Source organism: Myotis daubentonii, chromosome 14, assembly GCF_963259705.1.
Source record: "Myotis daubentonii chromosome 14, mMyoDau2.1, whole genome shotgun sequence".
NCBI lineage: Eukaryota > Metazoa > Chordata > Mammalia > Chiroptera > Vespertilionidae > Myotis > Myotis daubentonii.
Window position 1 is genome coordinate 14205113 of NC_081853.1, and position 15337 is coordinate 14220449.

A 15337-nucleotide genomic window follows, 5' to 3' on the forward strand; every position below is an offset into this window, starting at 1 on the left:
TGAAAAGGCAACCTAGGGTGGGAGAAAATGATTGGAAATCATATATCTGATAAGGGATTAATATCCAGAATATATGAAGAACTATACCTAAACAACAAAAACATAAGCAAATTTAAAATATGGACTTGTCACCAAAAACTGATTATACCACAATAAAGCTGGGGGGGGGGGGGGGGGGAAGAACAGAAAATCAAAGGGAAAAAAATGGGCAAAGGACCTGAATAGATATTTCTCCAAAGAAAAGATACACGTGACCAACAAGCACATGAAAAGATGATCAACATCTCTAATCATTAGATAAATGCAAGTCAAAACCACAATGAGATATCACCTCACACACATTAGAATCATCACTATTGAAAAACCAGAAAATAGCCCTGGCAGGTTTGGCCCAGAGAATACAGCGGCCTACGGACTGAAGGGTCCCAGGTTCGATTCCGGTCAACGGCACATACCTAGGTTGCAGGCTCCATCCCTGGCCCTGATTGAGGTACATGCAGGAGGCAGCCAATTGATGTGTCTCACTTATCATTGATGTTTCTATCTCTCTCTCCCTCTCTCTTCCTCTCTGACATCAATAAAAATGTATTTTTTAAAAAACCCAAAAGACAGAAAATAACAAGTGTTAGAAAGAATGTAATAAAACTGGAATTCTAGTGCACCAATGGTGGGAATGTAAAATGGCACAGCTGCTATGGGAAATAGTGTGGAAATTGCTCAAAAAAATCTAAAAATAAAATTTGCATATGATCCAGCAACTTCTAGGTATATATCCAAAAGGACTGAAAACATGATCAAAGGAAACCCCATGTTCACTCACACCAGCCAAGAGGTGGGATGCCCATCAACAGGTAAACGGATTAACAAAATGTGGTGTATAACAGCACACGTAAGGGAATAGTACTCAGCTCAGAAAAGGAAACCCTGCCACCTGCTGCAAGCCGAGGAAAACTTAGTAACATTCTGCTGAGTGAAGTAAGCCAGTCACAAAGGACAAATACTGATGACTCCACCTTATGAGACACTTAGTTGTCAAAACCTTGGAAGCAGACAGTAGCACTGTGTTTGCCAAGGCTGCGGGAGGAGGGATGGGCAGCTGTCAGTCAATGAGTCTAGAGGTTGAGTTTGCAAGACGAAAAGCTCTAGAGATCCACTCAACACAGTGGCGTGAATACTACTTAAAAATGGCTAAGAGGGTAAATTTTACATTTTATCATGATGAAAAGTAAAATATATAGAAAGCTTACTGGAACACATACAAATTCAAATAATTATAATATTTTATTACTTCAGAGGGATTTGCTCTGTCAAAGATTTACTTTCTGAATTTCACAAGATTAAGCTTTTCCTGCTGAAAGATACTCTTTATAGCCTGGGAAGCTTCTGAGCCTCTAATTTCTGAATTTATTAGTTTTCAAACCATGAGAGCTCAGGCCTGGAAAACAGACACCCAGGTCATGCTTTTTATCTCTATTATTCTTTAAAAAATATAAACTTAAAACAAGTTTTAAGTAGGTAAGACAGTCATATGCTTCACAAGTACATATAAAAGGGTGTATACACAGTAAAGTCTCCCACCTACTCCCCTCCTTGGAGGCAACCAACCAATGTCACCGTTTCTTGTGTGTCTTTCCAGAAAGGAAATGCATTACAGGAAATTAACGTTGGCTTTTAAAATCATACTGTCTCTGGCTTAGGGGAAGAGTGAGGTCTGATGTAATCTTTGCGCTGAACCATCAGGGTCGGGGGAGAGCACAGTTATTCACAAGGCTGAATACATTTTCTGAGGAGACTCGATAAAGAGATAAATTTAAATGTTTTTATTTCCTACTTCAGATCTAAAGCAGCTATTATTGTCAGAACTCCTCTAACAATAGAGGAGAGGAAGAAGGAGAGAGGAAAGCGCCTGTCACCTACATAGTCTTCTGACCCCACCTTGTTTCGGGTTTTTTCTTTTTTTCTAAATTTAATTTCATCATAAGAATATTACATATTCTTGGGGACTGTAAAGGGGAGAGGAGAATTCCCCTTCATTCCACTACCTGAAACGACACTAACAATTAGCACTGCGGACGCCAGGCCCTAAACTGGGTGTTCACGTAGATGGTCTCTTGTCCAATGACAGTAAACGGCATTACCCATCAGCCCCACACTGAGTAAATGCAGACCCAAAGGTGGCTCTCCAGTGGGGGTGATTTTGTCCCCTCCCCTTTCAGGGGACATCTGGCGTGTCACAGGCATGTTTTTATCCTCACCCAAGGATATGTTTATTGATTTTAGAGAGAGAGAGGGAGGGAGGGAGAGAGAGACATTGATCAGTTGCCTCCTATATGTGCCTCGATGGGGATCAAACCGGCAACCTAGGTATGTGCCCTGACCAGGAATCTAACCGGGAACCTTTTGGTGTACGGGACGACGCTCCCACCAACTGAGGAACCTGGCCAGGGCTGGAGGCGTTTTTGATAGTCACAGTGTGCGGGGTGCAGGGGGAGTACTACTCACATCCAGTGGTTACAGGACAGGGATGGTGCTTAATACCCTACAATGCACAGGACAGCCCCTATAACAATGAACTACCTGGCCCAATACGTCCGATGCCGTGGCTGAGAAACCCTCCTTAGATACACGGCTGGTATTTAAAAAGCAAAGCAAGGCATCAACCTGGTGTTTGGGTTCCAAAGCCCCCCCTCGCTCCACAGCACACACACCACTTCCCAGGACACCCCCTTCCAGGCTGACAGGCATTTTTTATAACTGTATTTACATCCTTCCCCCCCTTGGCCCAAATAATAATCATTTTCCATGCTACTGCGATGTCTTAATAAACTTCACTTTTACTAGATATAAATACTTTATCAACTACATGCAGTATGAATCATTAAATTACTCCCTAATTGTAGGACATTTAGATTGTTTTAAAAATTTCCTATTGTAAGTACTAGCCTTCTCTGTTTTAATGAAAAAAGCGCTAACTTTCAAAGTCAACTTACATCACAAACCAAAGCATGATATGATTTGCTTTACCTTAAACTGTGGCTTTTCAGAAGTGGTTAGTAAAACATCACTGAATAATCTGTACGGAGAAGGAAAAAACAAAATCTTACTTAAAACAGGTGCACTCTCAGAAGATGATCAAAGCAGAACAAGACATCTATAGCCACGAAGTCCCACATCCCCCAGGCCTGGCCCAACCCACCATTTCATGCTTATCAACACACTCCCAACGTCCACGGGAACCCAGGGAGCCTTGGGAAACCCCCACTCATTTCCAGGGCACTGGGTCAGCTGCGTACGGGAGGTTAACCCTTTCATGCTGTACAGTAAATTAATTTACACCTTAATATACACAGTAGATATTTCTAGATAAAATAACTGTCCCCCTCCTATCTTTAGTCCCAGAAGATAAAATTTATTCTAGAACTCATTAACATAAAAACATGCAACTAAGTAGAAAGGAATTGTTCTGATTAGAATCTAACGAGAAAACCATTTTCTTCTAAGAAAAGTAGTGTTTCTCGCTCTCTTAAAAAGAAATAGCAGCTTTTAGAGCAAATCTACTCTCTCTTCAAAACTATGTATTAAAAACTATAGCCTGAGGAATTCTGAACTGTTTTGGCTAAAACAGGTCGGAGAGTGGAAGTTGTTTGGGCAGCGCCCGGAGGTCTGTGAGGGAGGCCTTTTCCTTGACCAGTTCCCCTTTCACATCAGGAACCATGTGGCAAGGAGAGATGGCAGGCGAACCTTTCCCCACCAAGGCCCCGGTCCATGTACTCCCAGACAACACAGCTCAGCTGGACACAGCGCACACCTCCCCGAGTGCCATTCTCAAGGCTGAGGCTCACAGGGCAGAAAGACTTAACTAAGGGAAAACTATTTGACTCACTTTAGAACTGGAGGATGGGAGGAAATGCAAACTCAAGTAAATTAACATGGTTACAGGCTGTTGCCAACTACAAATGCATTTTGTCCTGAAAGCCAGTGAGAACTGTTTTGCTTCCCCATCTGGATCTATTTCCCCATGCTCACACTGTTAATGGTGGCTGTCACATCCACGGGACAGGGACACAGGATGCTGTTCCTCACAGTGTCCCCAGGGCCTGGCACGGTGCCTGGGCTCTAGCAGACCCGCTATAAGAACTTGAACTTGTCCTGACTGGTTTGGCTCAGTGGATAGAGTGTCAGCCTGTGGACTCAAGGGTCCCAGGTTCGATTCCAGTCAAGGGCATGTACCTTGGTTGCGGGCACATTCCCAGGAGGGGGTGTGCAGGAGGCAGCTGATCGATGTTTCTCTCTCATCGATGTTTCTAACTCTCTATCCCTCTCCCTTCCTCTCTGTGAAAAATCAATAAAATATATTTTTTTTAAAAAAGAACTTGAACTTCCCGCTACCCTTGGGAATCCGCTGTGTGCACCTCTCACTGTCCCCTGCCTGTTTCCCATTAATGCTTCTTCAGCACATTTGATCCTTTTACAACAAGCTGGCGCAGACCAAGCACCCAAGCACTGGGCGTATCACATGGCATGTGATGCTCATAAAATAGAAGCTGAATCAATAGTAACCACAACTAACATTTAATAAGCACTTATTAAGTGCCAGGCACGGTACCAAGCAATGTCTCATTAAACCCTCCCAATAACCCTGTGAGATGGGGACTATTATTATCCCCATTGTACAGATGAGGAAACTGAGTTTCCAGAGGTTAGGGAACGTGCCCAAGGTCACCCAGGTAGAAGTGGTGAGGCTGGGTCCACCCCAGGTGCGTCTAATCTCAGACACACCCTTCTTTCTTTTTTTTTTTTTTCTCTTTTGAGAGAGGGATGGGGGGGGAGAGAATGTTCATTAAAGCTGGGGACGATGAAACAAGGAAGGGCTTACAGGTGTGACACACCTTTCTTAACCACCCTGATGCCTCTCCACGAAGGGACAGACTATGTACCTAAAGGAAAGGCCCGAAGCTCTATTTCAACCTAATTACCTATTCACACCCCACGTAAGAGTGAATGTCTTCTGAGCTGTACACCCTGGAAGTGCCTGGTCCCTGTCAGATGTTTAGTAAACATCACCCAGTGAGAAAACGAACAAACAAGTAGACGGGCAGCCAGAGACACCCTGCCCTCCTCACAGAGGGCTGACCCGAAGGCCAGTGGCTCGTGAACTAGCCACAGCTGGGGCCCAGTGGTACCCAAAACAGGCTCCTGAAGGACAGCCGTGTTAGGGGCCCTCCAAGTGGGGGGCTGCCACATGGACACACACACAATGCTAACACCGACAGGGAGAGCCAGGAACACGGGGGTGTCAAAGGAGAGCAGTCAGCCTGAGGCAGCACAGAGGTCACAAGGAAAGGTCATGATATCATGCTGCAAGGGACTGTCAGCAAGGACCACAACTGAGCCTTTGCTAGAGCACCAGGCGCTTGGGTTAGTGGTCGGTGTCCACCCAGTCATGCACATAACCAAGGCGTGGGATTCACTTACGGCATCTGTAAGAGCCGGGAGACGGTAGGCATGCCATTTTTACAGGCTTCACAAGACAGCGTAGACTCCAACACGGCCACTTGAAATGAACAGATACACACTTTAGTTCCACAGAACACGCTGGCAAACCACTGGGTGATGAAAAGTTTGACACCGCTTTGCAACAACTGTCTGCAGGCTGATCGGGACAGCGTCAAAACTCTCCTCGCAGACAGATGGGGGACGTGGGGAGGGGATACCGGCCGCACTGGCTGCCGGTGACTCAAACTGAGCGGTTTAGAAACCACATGCCGACAGAGAGCCCAATATGCTTCAAAGACAATGGGAGGAAGGACTCGCGCTATCATCCCTCAAACTGCTCTCTGAAAAGAGAAGTAAGCACTAAACAGAAGTAAGAACTCTGAGCTCGAAAGACATTTTGCTGGTTGCCTGCTTTTAATCAAAACCAGCACGCAAAATGCCGATTGCTGATGCCGCATCACCCGACACCTTGGCTGACATAAACAAGCAGCCAGATTTTCCCACTCGGGTCCCTGTTCCATTTCAGCTGTGCAGACTCAACACAGCAGTCTCAGCGCCTGTTCTCCTGATGCAAGAGTCTTGAACCAACTCACTTAACACAAAACTAGCAGTTGGTGGAGGGCTGACTCGCACACCTCGAGGCTCCGTGGTCCAGGAGCTACCCAGCCCTCCCCTCTGTGCTCCAGCAGTGCGTTCTGAGCGGGCTGTGGGGGGGATGAGAGGATGCCTGGTGAGTCTTTATCGGCTCCTCCATCCCTCCTTCCTAACGCTGCCTCTGCTGGTCCCCAGCTCTCCTCAGTCCCTCAGGTAATGCTGGGAGAGAGCGCTCCTGAATTCAGCTGCCAGTGTCTGCTTTCCTGTCTGCCTTTCCTCGCTCTGGGCCTGCTAGGCTCCCACTGGCCAGGTAGCCGCCCATGGCCCCCCTGTTCCTGGCGGGTACACTCCAGCCCTGGTCTGACCTCTGACACCTGCCCGAGCCCTCAAGAATGGCTTCAAATAGCCCGATCCTGGCTTCTGTCTCCAGATCAGACTTAGTCTGGCCACACCTCTCTTTACATGCTCGCGCTATCAAGAGCCTAATGCCCGGTACAAAAATGCCCCTGACTCAGAGAGCCTGACAAATGGACAAGCCATCTGAAATCTCAGTGAAAAGCATGTAAGTAAATGACTCGGAACTGGTTAGCTTTCAAATTGGATAAGAATTTCTGGCTGTGGAGCATGACAACTTCCTCTGGGTCTTTCCTGGACTCTAGAAAGGGGGTGAGTAGCTCTGCAGATGACCCCTCCCAACCCCATACTGACCCACAGCCATAGACGGGGCCGGAGGGAAGGAGTCTACAGGCACCGCGTCCGGAGGCCGTCCGTAGGTCATTTCATACAGTAAGTGGCCAAAGCAGTGCACGTCCACACTCTCCAACGTCTGTGGAAGGAAAGAGGGAGCGGCATGTCCCTGCTCAGTTTGGCTTTGTGAGTCCCAGCGCCCCCGCCCTCGGCTCCCCCTGGGAAACAAGGCCCGGGGGGACTCCACTCCTGGTGGGTAGTGAAGACGCAACTCCAAAGCCTGTGAAAGCTCATAAGGCATTGCTCTGACCAAAGGTCTCGGTCCCGCCCTCCATGGTCTTCCAATCAGGGATCCTTGCCCCTCCCTGTCCCACCTACTGCTTCAGCTCAGCCTCTTGGAGATACAGCGGTGCTCTGTGGGGGAAACAGGCCACAGGCACCTTGCATCGCTTCATGCATCTTTCTTACATGGGCAGGTCAGGGGGTCTGGCCATGGGGATCATTTCTACCTCAAAACACCTGCTGTTTCATTACTTTCAGCAACTTACATTGATTTTCCTGAATTGTGAGAAGTAAGACCGGTAGAAGGAGGGAAGGCCCAATAAGGAATTCTCAAGGTCCAGCAGCCGACAAGTGTCCCCATCCAGCATCACATTGGAGGCGTGCAGGTGCCCATAAGGGAATCCCTTGTCATGTAGAAACTTGAGCACCTTTTACAAAATATGTACAGGTTACATTTTCCCCCAACTCCTTCAGGTATAAGATAGGTTCAACTTTGCTTTTTAAGTCAATATATTTTGAAACAAAGTCTAACCCGTCGCTGGGGAGATTCCTAGAGAAAACTGCCCCCTCCATCCACTTCTCCGGGGAAGCAGCTGTGAGTGCTTTCCAGCTGTGAGTGCTTTCCAGCTGTGAGTGCTTTCCAGCTGTGAGGCGCAATGCCACGCCCCCTCACGTGCAGAGAACAGAGAAGAGCTGCGTCTGTCTGGGGTTATAGCTTTCTGCCAAAGGCCTCTATTTAAGCACTTTCTCATCCCAACAGGCCAAGCCCCCTTCAGGGCAGTCTGGACCCTCCTCCTAGAGGAGTAAAGCTAGTGAGTCAGTGCTCTGGCCAGTTGTTCAGGAAAGGGGGCTGAATGGGAAGCATCTCTGGTCCAATCTCACCTTAGAATACACTTGGCTGCTCATTAACAGAAGCACATGACAGACTCCCACACAATGAAACAACCTTCTCAGCTGCTACTTAATAACAGAGGCTCGCCTAGTAGTAAAGGTGCCCAGGACAACCCATTGAGAAATAAAAAAACTATTACAATGTCTCTATTTGTCTTGTTTCTAATCTCATTCTTAAAGTATAATGTACAAAGTATGTTAATAGTAGTACATGAATATAATAGTTAAATATATACAACACTAGGGAGTTATGCTTAAACTGTATTTGCTGATAGGATTGCACAATCAAAGAGCTTGGAGAACACTGCTCTGATATGATGTGGGAAAGCCTTTTCATGCTAATTACACTTGTGTAAGGGAGCCACATGGTTATATACATGCTATAACAAAATCAAGAATCTTGGCACAGCTCAGCCAGCGTGACTCAGTGGTTGAGTGTCAACCTTTGAACCAGGAGGTTGAGGTTCGATTCCCGATCAGGGCACATGCTCGGGATGTGGGCTCGATCCCCAGTAGGGGGTGTGCAGGGGGCAGCCAATCTACAGTTCTCTCATCAATGATGCTTCTCTCTCTCTCTCTCTCTCTCTCTCTCTCTCTCTCTCTCTCTCTGAAATCAATAAAAACATTAAAAAAAAAATCTTGGCATACAGATAAAGATCAACCAAAATAACACAAAGGTTGGTGCCCACATAGGTAAGTTCTTAAAAGTCAGACAAGATTCCAGCAACGAAGCTTTTGGAATTTTGTAGCTCTAAATTAGTCTTTGTCTCAAATATTTGCTTTTTGGGATAAAATATGGCAATGCCATCAGTTTATAAACAACCAGACAACTCGAACTATTTTGGAAATTGCTTAAGAACTTCCCATGCCCGACCGGAGTGGCTCAGTGGTTAAGCATCCATCCATGAACCAAGAGGTCAGGGCACATGCCCGGGGTTCCGGGCTTAATCCCCAGTGGGGGGCATGCAGGAGGCAGCCGATCGATGATGTTTCTCTCTCATCAATGTTTCTATCTCTTTCCTTTCCTCTCTTTCTAAAAAATCAATAAAAAAATATATTTTTAAAAAGAATACTGGAATGCTGGGTGAAATTCCAATGCAACTTAAAAATTAAACACCTCTTACCTCTAATATCTGCCGCCCATATGTTTTTATTTGCTGGAGTTCGAGGCCTTGAATCTTCTTAGGGTTGCAGTACTTTTTCAGGAAGGGCTCTTTTGGTTTTGACTTTGGAGAAAAACAAAGAGCACATGAGAGCAGCAGCGGAGCGGCCATCTGCTCGCAGGCTCCCCACAGGTAGGCTCGGCAGAGGGTGCAGGAGGTGGGTTTTAAAGTACAGCGGTCCGTGCAGCGGGTCAAAAGAGGCTGACCTGGATCTCGTCCCCTCTCTAGTCCAGTGAAGATGTGCCTGTCTTGGCCTTAGCTGACCCCCAAGTCTTATATACTGTTAGAATGTTTCACGATTATTTAAAACATTTTCCGACTGTGCACGCGTGGCGGTTATAGATAGTTTGTGAGATGAGTGACTTGGAAGATGATGATGTCCCCCAGCTTTCTTCCCACGCCTTAGCAGCTCTCCAGGAATTCTATGCTGAGAAGAAGCAATGTGCCTACCTAGGTGGGGATGACAAATACAATGTTGGGAGAATAGAAGAGAATTGGCAATTGAGCCAGTTTTGGTACAGTCAGGAAACTGCTTTGCGCCTTGCTAAGGAAGTGACTGCGGCTGCTGGGGAAGGTGGAAGGTGCTGTCATGGAGGAAGAGGCAACAAAACTTCTTGGTGTGAAGACGTGCAAATTTATTCCAAAGCACACCCGGACCTTGGCAAATGAGTTTCGCTGTTACGTGAATTATGACTCTCAGCTAGACCATGATGTGTAAATGTAGGCAGTGTATAATGCAGGACAAATTAAAAAAAATAAATAAATAAATAAATTTTTTAAAAAATAAAAAATTTCTCGCCAACTTTGAGATAGTTTGATATTGCTTTGTTAAATGAAAGACACAACTTTAAAACTAACCTAATGGAATGGTCATAATCATTAAACCTTCCCTCATGTGGGGAAAGGAATGCTTTTTAACCAAACTGGATAATTTTTATTATTAGAATCAAAATAAATTCCAAATAAAATTAAAATAACACCCTCAGCCTCTGAACCTTAGGGATAGAGTCTCCATAACAGGTTCTAAAGGGACTTGAAAACTTATTTCCGACCATAAACTTGTACCTTGTAGATCAGGTCCTTCAAAGTGCCTTTTTCATTAAACATCCTAATGAGCAGTGCTGAGGACTCGTTAGCTGTGGCAAAGGTGACCCGGTAGATGTAAGGGTGCTGCCAAAACAAAAAGGAAAGTCACAGTTATTTGCATCGGCATGTGGGTCCTTTCACACCAGGGGCTGGTTATGCAGCGTCTAGGACCATCTCGGTGGCTCATTGCATACAAATGTGAGGGAATTCCCTGAACACATGGCATTCCCCAGTTTTCAGATGAGCAACCCGTACATCATTCTGTAGATGGAGAAGGAACATAAACAGTAAGGGCGAAAGGAAGTGGGTAACTGACGTGCTAAGCTTCACAGGGAAGGCATCTGCTTTGATATACATGTTCTCATAGTTCAAGCAAAAGTGGGATGGAAAGTCTGAATTCTGGAATAGTGATTTAAATATTCTGCCTCTATAAACTGGTAAAGAATACGGCCAAACCCTAGGACAGCCAAGTGGGAACAGGATAAACATGTCCTCATTCACAGCTTTACCCAACATTCCACACTGCTGCATGTGCCCAGCCAGGGTGCATGACAGCAGAAAACACGCAGAAGCAGCGTTCTGGGGAACTTGGTCATTTCCCAAAGCAGCTAGCATGAATCTTCCTGTCCTTCTCCTGAAATACACATTGTGATGACTCACAGTGTCCTCTTGAGATGGGGACTGACGTCAGCCAAGTGGGGTGGGGAGTGAGACAAATTATTAATGACTGAAAGGAAAGTATTCACATGAGCTAAAATTTTGGTTACATGAACCAGCTGGCTCCAGGTGTTACAATGTCCGTTAGTTCAAAAAAGTACCATGAAAATGTAAATGCAAGGGAGCTGAGCTATGCAAAGATTTGGAGATCAGGGGTCAAGTGGGTTGAGGGGTAAAAGGGTGTGCCCAGAAAATATGGTAAATGATTATGAAGTTTCTCTTGACCATCACATAAAAATGGTTGCTGGTGACATTTTAATAGCTTTACTGAAATATAATTCACATAGCATTCCAATTCTCCTATTTATTTTTTATTTTGGGGGGGGGGGGTTGTGTGTGTGTGTGTGTGTGTGTGTGTGTGTGTGTGTGTGTTTCAATATTTTGTTGATTTTTTACAGAGAGGAAGGGAGAGGGATAGAGAGTTAGAAACATCGATCAGCTGCCTCCTGCACACCTCCCTGGGGATGTGCCCGCAACTCAGGTACATGCCCATGACCGGAATCGAACCTGGGACCTTTCAGTCCGCAGGCTGATATCCACTAAGCCAAATCGGTTTCGGCCCAATTCTCCTATTTAAAGTGTACAGTTCAATAGTTTCAGTATAGTCAGAGTTGTGCAACTATCACACACTCTAATTTGAGAATATTTCCTCACCTCAAAAAGAAACCCAAAGGATAAATAAAAACCCTTGATCTCTACAGATTTAAATAAAAAAGGGACAATGCCCGGCCAGCATGGCTCAGTGGTTGAGCCTCAACCTATGAACCAGGAGGTCACAGTTCAATTCCAGGTCAGGGCACATACCGGGGTTGTGGACTCCATCCCCAGTAGGGGGTGTGCAGGAGGCAGCTGATCAATGATTCTCTCTCATCATTGATGTTTCCATTTCTCTCTTCTTCCTTCCTCTCAGAAATCAATAAAAATATATTTAAAAAAGGAGGGGGTACAAGAAGAAGCTCTTCCTTACAATATAATGCCAACTAATAAATATAAGAAGAATAATAGGGTTAGAAAATCTCAATGAATGCTACAATTAGTGGGTTTGATAAAGAATGGGATATTTATAGTCTCAAAATATCTCCCTATAATTACTTATTAATTAATTCTAGTTATTTATCTTAAGAAAATAATTAAGGATGGATACAAACATTCAACTAAAATTGTTCACTGTGGATTTTTTTTAAGAGGAAAAAACTGGAGGTGATCCAAATATCTAGATTCACTGAGTAAACTGAGGTATAGCCAATGCTAATTCTATGCAGCCAGTAATAATGATATTATGCTATATTTTTGACAATAAAAGATGTTCAAGGTATACTATGAACAAAAAAAATCAAAATCAGGTTTTAAATGTCTATAGAATATATATATGTGTGTATATATATATATATATATATATATATATATATATATTCTCATTCTAGAAAAGTAACTTTTCTGGTTAGTTGAAAATAGGAATAAGTTTCCTTTTTCTTTTTTTGCTTATCTGTGTTTTCTGACTTTTCTGTAATTAATATGTATCACTTGACTGCACTACCTTCTTTTTAAAAAGCATATCCATTAAAAGAAATTTAGAATTGAGCACTGCCAGCCTGTGTCACACAATTAATCAAACTCAAAGACCACAGCATTTTTCTTGGCTTCTCATCACACCTCATTAACAGCCTGGTTTTGCTAGCTTGACAAGACACTCTATCCTCAAAAACAAACTTGCCAACAGACTGGACAGGTCAGCGTCACTGCTCAGGCCATGACTGACTCCCTCTAGGGCCCCACATCCTCCTGCAGACCACAGATAAAGAGCATCAACACTAACTCAATTTCCTGGCCAGGTCAGTCTTTTCCTGAAGACATCCTGCATCTATTCTGAAATATACTGATGTGGTTCTTTCCATCGAATGCCTTGGATCAGAATTGTGTATTAGCCTAAATAACGCCAGGGATTCCTAAACGCCACGTGGTTAGCCTGTGAGCATAGTAACTCAGCCAGCACAAGGGTTATTTTGCCTTTCTCTCATGCAGCTTACCTAAACCATATTAGTTCTGTTTTCTCAGGCTAGAACAGATCTTTTAATTCCACTGATATAAACATCTTCACCAACAACAAAGTGGCTAGTTCCTATTCTGATATTTGCTTAAAATACAAACTCTACATTTAAATTACCACATTTCATGGGTCATGTATTACAAATGCCACTTAAGCGGTCCCCAATCGATGGGACTGGCCGTAGGTGTTCTATGGAACAACTTCAGTCTGAACTGAAATCCAGTACAACTCTCCATTCGTTTGAGTATGTCCAGCGCCTTCCGTCCACAGAAAACACTGCGACTATGTCATCAGCACCAAGAATAGAAGGACTTGTACTCACCAAACAGGAAGGCAGAAGTTTGATCAGACACTGAAAATCTTTATCTGACAGATATTTGTCAGGGCCAAGGTCAGCCTAAAAACATGGAAAGAAATGTCAAGGTGCTGCCTTTAGTCATAAAAAAAAGAAAAATTCCTTATTCTTATTCCTTATTCTTTCTCTCTTTTTTGTTTGTCCAAATGTATGAATGTTAACCAAAGATGAAAACCACCTAAGTCTTGCTGCCTCAAGGCCTTTCTGAGAGATAGAATACAAACCTATAAAAAGCAGAACTTAATTGTAACCTTACAGTTCCATTAACCACATGTATCACTAGAACTCCCAAAGTGAGAGATGACCAAGTAATGCCCAAGTACTTTCTTTAAAACAAACTGCAGAACTGCCAACCCCAAATGGTTCCAGAAAACTATTCCTCTTTCTTTCCAAATGTTTATTAGTTGATCAAATATAATCACACCCAAATAAGCAAATGTATAAGCAAAGTGACTTAAAATGACGCTCCTTTGATGTGGGACTGATGAGGCCTTTATAATATCACTCAGGAACACAAAATAATTTCATATTCCTCTTGTCCATATCTGCTTTCATGAACCCATCTAAGATCCCTGAAGTGAGGCTGACACAAAAAACCAGCTTACCCAGCTTAACACTAGCCGTTCCTTTGGCTGATTTTTAATCTTCATCAAGAAATATTTCTTCCTTATCCTCCAACCTGCCATAAAAGCAGAAATGTGTTTATAGCTACAAAATTTTTGTGCCAATTGATGCATTTCATTGACTGAGTAATTAATAAAAATTAAGCTTCGCAACATTATCCATAGCTATATAGGCACAAATCAAACAACCATTTGGCAATGTTGACATGGTAAAGACTGCACTAAAAAAAACAGCAAAGAAATTACTCTATTCACAGAAACAGGAAAACAGCACTTCAGTTTAAATTTAGTGGAAAAGAAAGATGAGGAATGAGGGGGTAGGGGAGGCCAGGGGAATGTCAAGGGGAGGGGGGAGGAGACATATGTAATATTCTTTGTAACACTTTAAGCAATAAAACAAAATTTAAAAAAAAAAGATGAGGAATGAGTGATTAAACTGTGCTGAAGATATGTTACTTCCATCAAAATCCTCAGATAGGGCTTGAACCAAGATTCACTAAGTAGTAAGAGTTACGGACTGCATCCTCAAGCAATAGGGAAGCAAAAAGAAAAAGAAAACACCTGCATTTAAGAGCTCTCTTGGGATACATACAGGGAAGCACGACAAAGAATCCAGTACTGAATGTGTCTTTTTAACGGAACGGGCATGCCAGCTTCTCACCTATGTCTTTCAATGGTTCTACTACCTCCCACTTTGGTTCGGATCGGAAGAACATGGAAACCTGTTGTAAGGCGATCTCTGCAAAGACATTTTAGAAACTCATTAGTCAAACATATCAGGAAAGTACCATATGCTTAAGATATCCTTGCAAATGAAAGTCTTATAGTCTATGACCTTCTTAATAAACTTAATTACACACATAGACACGCACAAACACACACAGAGACTACATGCAATGTGGGATTCTAGACTGGATCTGGAACAGAAAAAGGACATTATTGGGAAAATTAGTGAAATCTGAATAAAATCTGTAGTCACAAAGTACCAAAGTTAATTTCCTAGTTTTGGTAAACGTGCCATGGTTATGTAAGATGTGACATCGGGGGAAACTGGTGAGGGTTACATAGAAACTCTGTACTATCACTGCCATTCTTTTGTAAATCTACAATTCTTTCAAAGTGAAAGGTTTATTAAAGAAAAAAAGTTTGCAAACTAGCTGGTATATGCCAAGAATTCAATATATGCACCAGGCCCCACCCCACGCACAAAATTCAAAATGAGTTCTAAGGTCAGCCTGGAAGAGTACTCAGTGTTGCTACAAGTGATATTCATCCCATCTCCATTCCTTATGGAATTATAGCTTTCACCAACAAAGAAGCGATTAGCCTTAAATATATCCTGGGGGAAAAAGCCAGTGTTTTAGAAAGCCGTCTACTACAGCAGCAACACAGTCCT

At 43.6% G+C, this 15337-nt stretch overlaps 1 protein-coding gene across 10 annotated transcripts in view; it reads right to left on the reverse strand.

Annotated features, from left to right (window-relative positions):
* Window positions 1-15337, reverse strand: part of PXK (PX domain containing serine/threonine kinase like) — a 77291-nt gene that overhangs the window by 19354 nt on the left and 42600 nt on the right. For 9 of the 10 annotated variants that reach the window (XM_059663132.1, XM_059663131.1, XM_059663130.1 and 6 more), the window contains exons 5-13: window positions 14603-14680; window positions 13924-13997; window positions 13286-13360; window positions 10179-10283; window positions 9075-9176; window positions 7326-7487; window positions 6799-6916; window positions 5476-5554; window positions 3025-3073 (exon numbers count right to left, since the gene is read on the reverse strand). In XM_059663132.1, coding sequence (XP_059519115.1) covers window positions 3025-3073; window positions 5476-5554; window positions 6799-6916; window positions 7326-7487; window positions 9075-9176; window positions 10179-10283; window positions 13286-13360; window positions 13924-13997; window positions 14603-14680 — 842 coding nt within the window. The remainder of the gene's footprint in view (window positions 1-3024; window positions 3074-5475; window positions 5555-6798; window positions 6917-7325; window positions 7488-9074; window positions 9177-10178; window positions 10284-13285; window positions 13361-13923; window positions 13998-14602; window positions 14681-15337) is intronic. The other variant, XM_059663133.1, reaches the window with a different exon arrangement.